The sequence below is a fragment of the Notechis scutatus genome, chromosome 4, assembly GCF_049901735.1.
Source record: "Notechis scutatus isolate UNSWTSFEM ecotype Mainland chromosome 4, rNotScu1.2, whole genome shotgun sequence".
NCBI lineage: Eukaryota > Metazoa > Chordata > Lepidosauria > Squamata > Elapidae > Notechis > Notechis scutatus.
Genome location: NC_142012.1, coordinates 69,525,457 through 69,539,871, shown reverse-complemented (window position 1 = coordinate 69,539,871; position 14,415 = coordinate 69,525,457). Strand labels below are relative to the sequence as shown.

The 14,415-nt window shown below is 41.5% G+C and overlaps 1 protein-coding gene and 1 long non-coding RNA gene across 2 annotated transcripts in view; one reads left to right on the top strand and one right to left on the bottom strand.

The window, feature by feature from the left end:
- Positions 1–3,210: 3,210 nt before the first annotated feature.
- Positions 3,211–4,818, bottom strand: LOC148130766 (uncharacterized). The gene is made up of 2 exons (XR_015749620.1): positions 4,549–4,818; positions 3,211–3,385 (listed from the first exon to the last, which is right to left on the bottom strand). It is a non-coding gene; the product is annotated as an uncharacterized LOC148130766 (long non-coding RNA).
- Positions 4,819–5,286: 468 nt separating this feature from the next.
- The window catches only part of LOC113417445 (gamma-aminobutyric acid receptor subunit beta-1-like), a 121,915-nt gene continuing 112,786 nt past the window's right edge, over positions 5,287–14,415 (top strand). Inside the window, exons 1-2 of the mRNA XM_026675846.2 lie at positions 5,287–5,392; positions 6,169–6,236. Of these exons, the coding sequence (XP_026531631.2) occupies positions 6,189–6,236 (48 nt within the window). The 5' untranslated portion in view covers positions 5,287–5,392; positions 6,169–6,188. The remainder of the gene's footprint in view (positions 5,393–6,168; positions 6,237–14,415) is intronic.

Here is a 14,415-nt window from a genome sequence, read left to right as displayed (position 1 = left end):
ATTAGGTGTTATTTTAAATGTTAATCTAATTAATTTAGGGGGAAGATAGAAAGGCATCATACTCTGATTAGTGATTTCAGGAGAAATTCTTTTTTTATTATTATTATAAGGAATGAGATAGAGGGATAATAAAGAATGGACAAAAGATACAAATATAATGACTCAAATTAAGATGGATTAAATAAGATAGAATTAAGAAGGGTGAAATGTGTGGAGAAGCTAATATAGAAGACATAGAATGGTAAATAAAATAGGTAATGACATGTAAGATGAGCATGAATATAATTGAAGTCCATGTAGAGAGAGGTACCTGGGGCCAAGTTACTTTCCTAAAAGATTTTTTATATGTTTGTGTGTTGTGTGTTTATGTTTTTGGGAGAATTAATAAAACCTTGCAGAAATATAGAATGAGAATAATGGTAACCAAGTCAGAAAGAAATAGATGAAATAATAATAGTGAAATTGAATAAGAGTAAAGAGAAGTAAAGAGAAACTGGATAAGAGGTATTTGTATGCTCATATGGAAATGGTTTAAAATAGAATTATATTGTATAAAATAAGGTTTTATTTGACTTGTAAAATTTATAATGGAAAAAGGTTCAAGTATGTAATGGTTAATGATGATTTGTTTGTCTTTAAAATTAATAAAATTTGTTTAAAAAAAAAACAAAAAAACAACAACCCTGTGACAGTAAGATTAAAGTTGCCATCGATGTTGCGACATATCCATCCTGTCTTTCATACAAGTCTTCTAAAACCAGTTGGTTACAAAATTGAGTCACAGAACATAGTTCCCACACCACCTGTAGAGACAGATCAGGTTGAAATAGATAAGATACTTGATTTACGGATACAAAGAAAGACTCTGCAGTATCTAGCAAGATGGAAGGGATATCCTGAGATGGAGGCGTCCTGGGTAAAATCTACAGATGTTTGTGCGGACAGATTGCTACAGCACTTCCACCTTAAATATCATGATAAACCTGGACCCCAGGAATAACTCAATGTCTCTCTAATTTATTGTTGTCTTACAGGCTGGATCCTGGTAGAGGGGGCCTCCTGTCGTGACTCCATGCCTTCTCCGTTGATTCGCGACAGACCTGTTCTGGCTTCACCGTTCCTCTTCTGGTGCGCAGTAGGGACCCGTCTGTGCTGCAACCTTGTCGGGCTATTGAGGTGCCTCGTATCTGTGTGGGACTGCTGTCAAACACAACTGTTCCTCGTTGTTTCAATTGTGCAGACCAGACGGCTTTCGCCAGAGGCGCCGGATGATGACGCAATACAAACCATTGGCGAAAACCCCCGACGAGAGTTGACAGGCATGGAGCTGTTAAATGGAACATGGGTCCAACTGATATGGGTGATGGGTTGGTGGTGGTATGATGACATCTATCGTACTTATGGGTTATGATATTATAAGGGGTAATAGGTAACTCAAACTAACCTACTAATTTGATAATCATTCCGGATATCTGCAAAACAACGATAGCCGGATGATGACTGGTGCAATTACATAATCATATAATTGTAAACTACTGCATAAATACAGCTTAAAATGAGGTTAACTCAGAGCTGACTTTAAATAACATTGCTTGCTTGTTGCTTGATGTTACTGTGTGGAAGGAAAATAAAAACCTCATACCTGCTCGGAGTGAGTGATATTTTCATCGCAGTGAGCTCTAAAGAATGGCTGAGAGGAAAGTCAGTTCTCTCCCAATTGTTACTTCATTGGAGTGCGCAGAGATGGCTGAGGGCACTGATGTGGATACGACCCTGCCGTTGGACACAATTTGTTCTGGTAATTGGTTTAATAAGCAACAGCTACTGTTGTGATTTAATTATTTGATTGTGTTTGAATTTTTTCCTGCCTCGTGGTTTCTTTTTCTATCTGGGAGGGGGGTCTTCCTTCACTGCTTTAGTGGTTCCTGGCACTGTCCTTTTGGGGTGTACTTCCAAGAGGCAGGATGCAAGCTTGGTACTGATTTTTTTTACTGCCTTTCTGGTGGGCATGTGATCTTTCCTTAAATCTGGATGATTTCCTTAGGATATCTTGTGAGGTGAGTGAGACCAGCTGGTATCTTTAAGTGGTGCAATGGATCTAAGGATTGCTTCTCCTGGGTGTGCTCTTTCTGGAGAGCCTAAATGACCTCTCTGCTAAAGGGTTTCACTTTATGAGCAAGAGTTGGCTGCTGATAGTTATCACTACATTTTAACTATTTTAATTCCTCAAAGTGCTCTGGCACCCTGCCTGATTTGTAACTCCAGCTTGCAGGTATTTTTAATCTAATGATTGGTATTTAAGGCAGCTTTTTGCAAGCAAAGAAGCTTTTTGTATTTTTGCACAGATATTCCTTGACTAACAACAGTTCACTTAGTGACCGTTCAAAGTTACAATGGCACTGAAAAAGTGACTTATGACCATTTTTCACACTTACGACTGTTGCAGCATCCCCACAATCACGAGAGGCCAGGTGACGAGAAGCGCCCCTCAATGTGAGTAATGTCAAGTTGGCCATGCCCACCCAGTCACATGACCACCCAGCCATGCCTACCCAGCTGGTCATTAGGGCAGAGAACCAGTTGTTAAATTATTTGAATCCCACCACTGGGTAAAACTATCTTTTCCCCTCCAGACCCAGTTCCTAGTTCATCAACTGAGTTAAGTTCTTTTGTTTTGGGGGAAATTGTCTACACCGCTCAAACATTCTTCCTAACTTGACCTTGTTGGATAATGTCTTGCCAGCAACAAAAGGCCCTTGTGCATTCCGTAGCCTTTCCTCACCCTTAGGAATTCACCACCTTCCTCCCATCACTGTTTGGCAAACTGCGAATGAAAGCAGGTGTAGGCAATTATGGAGATAGCAATAGCAACAGAACTTAGACTTATACACTGCTTCACAGTGCTTTACAGCAGTTTAAGCTGTTTCAGTATTAGCATATTGCCCCCAACAATCTGGGTCCTCATTTTACCCACCTCAGAAGAATGGAAGGCTGAGTCAACCTTGAGACTGGTGAGATTCGAACTGCCAAACTCCGGCAATCAGCAGAATTAGCCTACAGTACTGTATTTTAACCAGTTGGTGCACACATCTTAAGCTTACTAAGCTTTTAAAAAACACAGCTATGAGTGAAGCCTGGCTACCCATTGAACGAATACTTGGAAAGGGAAACTTAATATTATGCCACTTGTAAGAAGAAACACACAGTATCCATTAAATAAAATCTTTTTAATTGTGTCCTTAAAGAAACAGGAAGAGGGAGCTGTACTCTCTTTTGCCTCCTTCTCTGTCTTTCAATGGCATCATTGAAGGTTAAAAAAGCAAGAAATAGTAACCTCTCCTAACTGGTTGGAGAATCTGCAGCTGGATTAGAATCATGGGACAACCTAGAGGAAAAGGGAGAAAAAAAAGCTTGATCTACCATTTCTCTAGTGCAACAGACAAGGCAGATTGTGAAAGTAGTTCCCATGTGCTTTCCTGAATTCTACCTTTAAACTGGATAATAGTGGGATAACTGTCCCAGGAAGCAAATCAGCTGTATCCTTCCAGGACTGTTGAAGGAGTTGGGGATTGAAAAAGTCAGGATGTAAAATAGATGGCTTCAACGATGTAGTACATAGACATCCGTTTAGCCTTTTTGATTCCTTCATACAGACCCCCAAGTGTCCCTTCTGTTTTCTTCTCTTCTTCGCAGCATGAATTGGCCAATAATGTTAGGGGTCTACTTACCCTGTTCCTTTGCATTTTCTACTCCTTCATATATTTCAAGAGATATTGTAAGACAGACTGAGTAACAGAAGATTGTGGCTGCCAGGAGCCTATGCTTGGAGTCCTTCTGCACTGAATGATGCAAAGCGGTGAGAACGAATGGTGTTTTCTGTATTTTCCTGTCCTGATTTCACCACCCTATTATTCGGAAGAGAAGGGCAGGGGAAGACCTTTTCCACACTAATGATTTGTAGCATCTTATGGTACCTTCCAACTTTTGCGGTGGCAAAAATAAAGTCCATCTTTCTTAGCAACATATGCCGCAGTGGTGTCTTGGTGATGCCGGGAGACCATTACAAATCACCAGAGCGGAAAGGACCAGAATCTTTTAAGTACTATTATATTACCCACACCAACCATGAGTGAATGTACAGGGTATCATCTCTTCTTGTAGGTGCAAACCTTCCTGTTACTTAGGGGGCTCTGATCTGGTGGAAGTCAAATTACTTTATGTCCTTTTTTTTTTTTTTTAAGGAACTTTAGGAAGGAGAGATTGTTATTTAGGACTGCTTTCCCTAACTACCTTAGCCCTTTCTCATCTATAGTCTCCCAACTTAAAGGAGTAGATTTGATGGGCGGGAGACAACCGACACCAGGGCCATCATCCCCTAGATACGGCAGGAGAAAAGTAGCTTTAAAAGAAGCTAATCGCGTATTCTGGTCCTACCTATGGCGATATAAACCACAGCAGCGAGGAAATGGGGATTGCGTCACCCAGCCGTAGCTGTGGCGATATAACGCGGCCGGCTTAAAGCTCTACACCGGCTCCCTTTTAACTAACCAGCGGTAGGAAAGGAGAGGCACCAACGAAGGGAGGGAAGTGTCGCAGCCCAGCTGCGATGAGCTCCAGTGGGCTGGCCTTCTTTTTCCCCTTCTGCCGGGCCGAAGAACTTTCGGCTTGCAAGCGGGCCGCTCTTCGCAGAGAGCCAGCAGGACCCTCCGGCGCGGCTCCCTTGACAGGCCGAGTGGTCAAGGCTGACCGGGGATCTTCAGCTCGTGAACCAGAGCCACGCATGCGTGGCGCTCTCCTCGGCGGCGGTGGCGGCGCCCTGCCTGCGGCTTGAAAGTTGCATTCCTTGAATCTTGGCGGGTGGGGGCGGCGAGTGAGAAGGAGGGGGGGGCGGGAAAGGGATTTTTTTTAAAAAAGAAAGAGGCGTCCGCTGTTCACCAGGAGGAAGGAATGTGGGCAGTTCAGCTCCGAGAGGGCGCGGGGATTTTTGTGTTCCCGGTGATGATAGCTGTGGTCTCCTGTGCTACTAAGAGGTGAGGATGGACGCTTGGGCGCAAGGAGGCGCATGTGTGGGGTGGGTATCCGTGTTGTAGGAGAGCGTGTTTGTCTGTCTTTCTCCCCAACCCCGTGTCGGCACGCCCGTGTGTTGGTGCAGGACGCCTTCCTTCCTGAGCCCCCCTCATTGATTTCCTTCCCCCCCACCCACCCCACACCCGGAGGCAGGAGAAATAGATTTTGTGACCCGGGAATGAGAGGGGTGTCTCCCGCCTCGTCCTGAATCACTTTCTTTCTGCCTTGTTTAGCGTGAACGAGCCCAGCAACATATCCTACGTGAAAGATACGGTGGACCGCTTGCTCAAAGGATACGACATTCGCTTAAGGCCGGATTTTGGAGGTAATTCTCCCCCGATTTGTTTATAACGGGAGACAAAGTGGTGGGACTGCCTTCCATTCCGAGGCGGAAGGCTGGTAAGAATGTTAATCAGCCTGCCTGATAAGTGGCTCACCCAGTCTCGGGAGTAGAAGGGGAAAAGACTCCTCCAAGTCCAACGCATCTATATGTGTAGATGTGTCTATCACCTATGTGATGTGACACGGTTGTTTGGCAACCACTCGGAAGAGTGGTTTTGCCGTTGTTTTCTTCCGGGATATTTTTAATTACTTAATCTAGTTTACAAGCTTGTCCAGATAGGATTCTGCTTAGCGTTGTTAAACCAGCTAAGATTTTGGTGAGGAGCTGCTGCAAACTATCCCAAATATTATTATTTTTGTTTCTCCCTCTCTTTCTTACAAACACACACACACACACACACACACACACACACACACAGAGAGAGAGACACACGTGTGTGTCTGTGTCTCTCTGTGTGTAAGTTTACAACCGCACGTTTGACAAAGCTTGGCTTTGTTGCCAGTGTTCATACCAGCAGTCAGATTTATTAGCTTTTGGCTTTCACAAAAGTCTTAAACAAACCAACCACTGCTCCCTGAGTGCAACACATGGGCAGAAGAATGCCATTTCTCCCTCTCTCTTCCCCTTCTCTCCCCCTCCCCCTCCCCCTCTCTCTCTCTAAACAACAGCAACAACCTGGAAATGAAGATTCCAATTCATTTCCTTAGCCGGTCATTAAAAAAAATAAATCACAACAAATCACCCATCTCGGTTTCCAGGTTCTCCTGTTGATGTTGGGATGAGAATAGAGATTGCCAGTATAGACATGGTCTCTGAAGTCAACATGGTGAGTACTTCTTTGAACAAGGGAAGGATGAGCTATAGGGGCAAGGGAGAGCCAATGGCAGAAAGCACCCCAAAATTGAAAGTTTCAGGGTTTTTTTGAGTGCTGAAGAAATCCATTCTACGTGAGAGAGGGGATGGGGAGGAAGTAGCTTGGGTGCTGTCAACAGGCAGAAGAGTGCCATCTGCGTCTACTGCGGCTCAGTAATGGGGTTTCAGCACAATGGACAGCGACCAGCTCGCATTCATGCTTTTTTGGAATCGTGGCCAGGTATATTTGCAAGGGCTAGAAATCATGGTACAATAGCAAGATGAAAGTCTAAGTAATACATAGGGAAATAGAAAAAAAGAGGAGGGGCACGACTGTCCTATGGTTAGGTAGGTAATAGCTCTCTGTACATTATTCCTACCACTACAGCCTTTGCAGTAACCTAGTTGTTAATAACCAGATAAGATTTAGAGTGAGATGGAGATGTTAAGAATTCATATGAATTTTATTTCCGTTGTAAGGCTGGGCTCATATGTTTTAGATAATTAATTCCTGGCATCATTCACTGAGAGGCTAAGTCTTGAATGTATTTTGTATAATAAATCTACTTGCTTAGCAGTTGCATTGCTGCCATTTACTGAACTCTGTTGACCTCTCCCATTCCCAACTTCTGCATGTCTGTGTTTTGACTGCCTCTTATGCAGATGCAGTAATTGAGAACTGCTTATGCTGAATATCTGTGCTAACAAAAGGAACTTCCCCAAGGAATTTAAAGTAATGTCAAGAATTAAACATGACATCTTGCACGTTCTTCAAGATACCAGACTTGACGTTTCTCCTTAGTTCTAGGTTTGTTCTCTCCGTGATTAGTTTCCATCCATTGCTTCTTGTCTCACATTCTGGTGCTTTGGAAAATAGGTGGACCTTCTCTTTTCCATGGCAACGCCTCAAATATTGGAACACTGCTATAATGGTCCTTCTTTTCACTAGAATCTACAGTAGTTTCTGCAACCATACTTCATATGTTTTAGTCTTTAGCCCCCTAATAATCTTCATTGCTCTTCTCTGCACTTTTTTCAAACTTTCAACATCTTTTTTATATTATGGTGACCAAAACGGAATGCAGTATTCCAAGTATGGTGTTACCAAGGTCTTATAAAGCAGTACTAATACTTGATGTGATCATGATTTCATCCCTTCATTAATGCATCCTAGTATTGCATTGGCAGCTGAAGAACTAGGGCTCCAAGTTCTTTCTCACAGTTACTGTTATTGTGCCATGTTTCACCTAATCTATGCCTGTACATTTGGTTTTTCTTGCCTGAGTGTAAAAATATAGTTTTCTTTACATCGAATTTCATTTTGTTAGATTGGGCCCAGTGTTCAAGTCTGTCGAGATCCATCTGGATCTTGAGCCTATCATCTATGGTGTTGGCAATTCCTGCCAATTTAGTATCATCCGCACATTTGGTAAGTTCCCCTTCTATTTCCACATCTAAGTCATTTATGAAGATATTGAAGAGTACTGGGCCTAGGACAGAACCTTGTGGTACCCTACTGCTTACTTCCCTCCATGTAGATATAGTACCATTATAACTATACAAAGCTATTAAATAAAATAAAACTGGATTTGGAAAAATGGAAAAAATTGCAATTATCAATGTTAGGAAGAATAGCAACTGGAGTAATTCTACTAATCTATTCCTGCCAGCTTGGTGTCATTGGCAAATTTGATGAGTTCCCCTTCTATTCCCTCATCTAAATTATTTATGAAGATATTGAAAAGTACTGGGCCTAAGATGGAGCCTTGTAGTACCCCACTGCTTACTTCTCTCTATGTGGATATAGTACCATTAAGGATTACACATTGAGTGTCAAATCCGTGTATCTGCCATTCTTCAATGGAAGAAGAAGTGGGGGGGAGTTGGTACAAGTAATCCTTTTTGATGTAACCTATCGATATAAGATTTGCACATGATATACAACTGGATATACAACCTTTTTGATGTAACCTATCAATGTAAGATTTGCACATGATATACAACTGGAGGACTGGAGTCAGATGTCTAGAAACTTGTCACCTCTTGAAGAGATAACAAGATGAGAAGGGAGCATAAAAATTCCGGCTCTGGAAGATACCCCTGGGAACTCTTCTAAGATACATCCCCAGAGAAGGGGAGGGGGGAATTAACATGTTGGTTCTTTGTTTGACTAAATCCACATCTAAATAAGGGGAGGGATTCTAACTCCCTTTATCTATTACTGTATCCCTGGAAACATCTTAGACTCTGCTTTGACTAGTGCTGGGATTCACTCCCTTTCAATAAAGGATCCCTTTTGAAATATCTAGCTTTCAGAAGTTCATTCTATTTGGTTGAAGGGAAAAAGTCCAGTGCTTACATTGAGTGTGCTTAGCGAGTTAAAATCCATCAGGCGGTGATGTTGTCTATTCCACATTTTTCTAGCTTACCAAGAAGTAGGTTATTGTCTACTTTGTCAAATGCCTTACTGAAATCTAAGTATCCTATGTCCACAGCATTTTGTTAGTTTACTAATTTAGTCTCTTTATCAAAGAATGAAATAAGATTAATTTGGCATGATCTCTTTTTAACAAACCCACGCTGGCTACTAGTTACAACTTTGTTTGCTTCTGGTTGTTCACAGATATGTTTTTTTAATATATTTTCCAGGATTTTCCCAATTTAACCAATGTTAAACTCATTGGTCTATAATTTCCTGGTTATGTTTTTTCCCCTCTTCTTGAGGATGGGAACCACATCAGCCCTTTCCCAATGCTCAGGTACTTCCCAGGTGCACTAAGATTTTTTTACAAACAAAAATATACATAAAATAAAAAAAAAATAAAGTAAAGTAAAATAAATAAATGACACAGTATCAAAATAAATGATAAAGTATCAAAACTGCAGTAAGGAAATAAGGCTACTGAGAACAAAACCCTAACCCTAACCCTAACCCTAACCAGCACATCCTCAGTGGATTAAACTAGCTCCCCTTCCAACGGTTTTATAAAAATCAAATTTTAATGGCAGTCCTAAAATCCAGCTAAGTGAGGACTAGGCTGATCTCATGCAATAAACTATTCCAAAGAAGTAAGGCTGCATCATTTATTTATTTGCCATTTTACCTTTATGCTATGCTCCAATCAAATAGGACTCTTGACAACTTATAAGATATGTTGGCCTGCCCATCCAGTTAGGCAGGGAGGGTATAGAGTGGACCCTGACAGTTAAAGAATTTTGATTGATTTGGAGTTCAGAAAGAGAACTTTCTCTTTCACCCTTTTAAATGTTTTATTAGATGTTTATTTTTAAATATACATCAATATCAATACATGAACAGTGTGGCCCCTGAGCATAATTCATTCTGATACAAACATCAATAATGATAATCATAATAGTTGTTATATTTATCAAACTTATATAATCCTAATGTTAATATTCATGGCTTTTAAGTAGTTATTCAATATTTCAATATTGAGGGCGGAGGGCGCAGCTGGCGTCGCGACGATACGGCATGCGAACTTGGAGGTCTGAGATCGCTGCCGATATCTTTGCTCCTGGATGATCCAATTGGACCTAAACCGTCCCGAAGAGATGGTGAAAGTGAAGATCGCATCCTGACGATCCCAGGGATACCACAAAGTCCCTGGTAGATCCAGGAGAAGCTCTTCTTGCCAGCGGCAAAGAGGCAGCCATTAAAGCTGCTGAAGTTGGGACAGCTCCGAAACGGAAGAGAGCAGAAAGGGAAAGTGTGCCGGTTTGGTGAGAACTTTTTTTTTTTAACTCTAAGATCTGAAAGGACACCCTAAGGGAAAGAAAGAATCTGTAAAAGTTTTGACAGAAGTGATTAAGCAGCGATTTTAAACAGGAATGTCAAAGTAATGTTTTGTTTTGTTTTTTCTCATTGCTGGATTTTTTATATACTATCTTGTATTTTGAAACTGGACTGGTTTTTTTGTTCATATCTATCTATTTTTCTTCTCCTTTTTGACTTTGTAATATTTTAGGCTAGAGGCTCCCTTTAGTTAATTCATTTTTAAAAAAATATCTTTTTTTTCCTTTTTATCAACTCTCATTATATTCTGCTCGGAAAAGGAGGGGGAAAGTGAGAGCAAAGAAACTTTGTAACACTGCCAACTAGAGGCTTGAAAATATTCTTTTCCCTGTGACCAGACAAAGCTGAGAAAGAAAGAACTGAGACTCTTTTTCAAGGACATTGCTATTTGATAAGATAGAGGGAAGAGCATGAGAGAGTATTATTGCAGGTGCTCTTCTGGGTTTCTATCAACAGCTGGAGTCTGGTGTTGAAATGTAGGGAGGAAAAGGTGATACGTTTTTGGAGAAGAGAGCTATAATAAGAGCCTTGGATACTTAAATAAAGTGCAGTGTGCCCTTTTTACTTTTCCTAAGTTGTGCTATCCCTCCTCACCAGCTTTATTGCATTTTTTTTATCTCCTTCTTTGTAATAACTGTTTGGGTTTCTGGCTTTGTTGGAGCTTGCCTTTGTTTCTCTCTCTCTCTCTCTCTCTCTCTCTCTCTTTTTGGAAGTAAAACCTCTACGTTTGCTTTTTATTTTAAAGGGAAAGCCTTAAAAGCCTTTTTTCCCCCCTTTCCTGGTACTTTTGTTTTTTCATCTACTTTTTTGGTTTATTTTTATGCATTTTTTATCTTTCAATTGGATTAAGGTGTTGAAGAACCTGAAGAATTTTTCCTTTTTCTTTTTTCTCTTTTTTTCTTTTTTTTTTAAGCTCTTTTTCTTTATCTTATTTTTGATTGGATTAAGGTATACAAGAACCTGAAGAAATTTTGTCCTCTCTTTTTTTCTCTTCTTTTTCCTTTTTTTAATTATTATTACTGGTCTTCTTTTTTACTATTTTTATTTTGAACTACAATTGGTTATTTCACAATTGAATTAAGGTTTAGAAGAACCTGAAGATTTTGAATTGCCTAAAATGAGTAGGAAATTTACAGCTCCTGGCTCTTCAACTTCTACTTCTTCCTCTCCACCATCTGGAAGACAACGTTCAATACAGACAATGTCAAAGCAAGAAAAAGAACAAGAAAAAGTGACTCTGCAGATGATTATGCAAGGAATTCAAAATATCCAAGCAAGGTCAGAGAATATTGAAAAGAGAATTGAAAACATCAAACAAAGAACAGAGAACATTGAACAAAGAACAGAGAACATTGAACAAAGAACAGAGAACATTGAACAAAGAACTGAGAGCATTGAACAAAGAATAGGGAAAACCGATGAAAAAGTGGAGAACATCCAACAAATGATGTTGAAGTATGACGAGAGATTCCAAAAAATTGAAGAAGATAAACAAAGAGACAAAAAGATTGGAGATATTGATAACAGATTAACAATGGTCGAACAAGATAAAAGTGGTATGTTGAGATGGGAGATGGATAGATCAGAATTCTATCTTAGATTTCAAAATGTAGAGGAAGAAAAAGGACAAAACCTAGCTGAGATAATGATAGAAATACTGGCTGAAGCCTTGGAAATAACTCAAGAGAAGATGATGGATGGAATAGATGAGGTTTATTGAGTCTTCACAAGATATGCGATGAGAAATAGCTTACCAAGAGAAGTTCATATTAGATTTACAAAGAAAGCCATTAAGATGCAAATATTGCAAGTGGCAAAAGAGAAAATATTGAAATACAAAGACAAGGAGATTGTGGTCTTGAAACAAATACCCAGAAGAGTGAGAGAGAAGAGAAGAGAATACTGATTCCTGACTAAAATGCTACTCAAAAAAGAGGTGAATTATAGATGGCTGATTCCAGAAGGTTTAATGTTCACATGGCAAGAACAGAGACACAGAATTGACTCAATTGAGAAAGCGGAATTATTTTATACAGAATTTTTCAGAAGGAAAGAGGAAGAGGCAGAAAAAGAGATCTCATTAATTGAATTCCAAGAGGACTGTCAAATGGCGACTGAAAAAGAAGAAGGCGCAGTAGGTGGAAAGGTGGAAGCCAAAGAACAACGTGAATTAAGATCTATGAGAGCTGCCAAACCTAATTATAAAATATAACCAAGGAAGAGAAAAAAATGATTACAGTTAATATAAATGGACTCAACTCAGCTGTTAAAAGAAGGAAAACCTTTCATAAATTGGAGAAATTAAAATTTGATATAATCTGTCTACAAGAAGTACATATTAAAAAACAATTTGAACAATTGTTGGTGCAGCCAAAATTAGGGAAAATATTTACTTCCTTGACCCAATGTAAGAAAAGAGGAGTGGTTTTATATATCAAAGAGACCACCCCAGCAAAATTGATTTGTACTGATTATGATGGAAGAGTACTAATGGTGGAAATAATGGACAATAATATGAAAACACTCCTGATTGCAATATATGCTCCGAATGATAAACAAGAAGAATTCTACAAAAAACTACATATGAAAATTATTGAATTGGACTATGCTAATATAGTTATGATGGGAGATTTTAATGGAATTGTAGACAACAAATAGGATTATACAGCACAGAAAACAACAAAGCAAAACAGAAAGACTCTCCCTAAATCTTTTTTTAAAATGGTAGATGAAATAAACTTAAAAGATACATGGAGAGAAAGAAATGCTAAAACTAAACAATATACTTTCTATTCAAATAGACACTTATCATGGTCCAGAATAGATATGATATGGATGTCAACAGAATTAATACCTAACATTCAAGAAATAAATATTGAAACAAGTACTTGGGCAGATCACAATCCAATGACAATTAAATGGAAAGGACAAAAAAGAAGATCTAGATGGACGTTAAATAATACTATTTTAAAGGAAAAAGACTACACAGTGGATGGAGAAAGAATTGGCCTTTTTCTTTAGAGAAAATAAAAAAGAAGATACATCAATTCAAAATGTATGGGACACAATGAAGGCATATGCTAGAGGCTTGATAATAGACTATACAAGGAAAAGGAATACTATGAAAAGGCTAGCCTCTAAGGCCCTAGAGCAGGGGTGGGCAAACTACGGCCCGCGGGCCACATCCGGCCCGTTGGTCTGTCCAATGCGGCCCGCCCCTGAAAAAAAATCGCTGCCATTGTTCTGTCCAATCCGGCCCGCCCCTGAAAAAAAATCGCTGGGCGTGGCCTATTGTCCTGTGCCGCATGGCCCCCAAAGCTGCAAAACAGTGCGGAGCGATCTAGGGGTAGGAAAGAAAAGAAATTTGCAAAGGCCTCGGCTGGGAGTTCTAAATCACCTTCGAGTGCAACCTCTCCGAAGGTGAGTCCCCGCCGATCCCCCCTTTTTTTCCGGGGCTTCCAGGCTTAAACTTTGCAAAGGCAAAGCTTGCAGGCTGGAGCGTCTTCCCGCCGAGGAGCGGGAAGGGTTCCACCCGGTGGGCGGGGCGGGCTGCTTGGAGCCACCTAAAGCTAGGCCGCTGCTGGTGGAGCCTTGCCCTGCCTTGGTGCCCCATTTCCCGGCTCGGCGGTCCTGCTCGGGCGGCACTTTAAAAGCCTGCTCCCAGCACCCGAGCAACTTCCCAGCAACTTTCCGCTTCATTTTAACTCGCGAGCCACGAGGCGGAGGGGAAGCCCGGCGGGCGGGCGGGCTGCTTGGAGGAGGCGACCCGGTGGCGCTCCGGGCTTCCCCTCCGCCGTGCGGCTTGGGGCGGCGCGAGTGTCCGCGAGTTAAAGCGAAGCCGAAAGTTGCTGGGAAGTTGCTCGGTTTTCCGGGCTTCCAGGGCTTTGCAAAGGCAAAGTTTGCAGGCTGGAGCGTCTTCCCGCCGAGGAGTGGGAAGGTTCCGCCCGGTGGGCGGGCGGGCTGCTTGGATCGGGCTGCTGTGTGGCTCGGGCGGCGAGCGCCCGCGAGTTAAAACGAAGCCGAAAGTTGCTGGGAAGTTGCTCGGTTTCTGGGGCTTCCAGGCTTAAACTTTGCTCGGGCGGCACTTTAAAAGCCTGCTCCCAGCACCCGAGCAACTTCCCAGCAACTTTCAGCTTCGTTTTAACTCGCTAGCCACAAGGCGGAGGGGAAGCCCGGCGGGCGGGCAGGCTGCTTTGAGGAGGCGACCCGGTGGCGCTCCGGGCTTCCCCTCCGCCGTGCGGCTCGGGGCGAGGCGCGAGCGCCCGCGAGTTAAAACGAAGCCGAAAGTTGCTGGGAAGTTGCTCGGTTTTCCGGGGCTTCCAGGGCTTTGCAAAGGCAA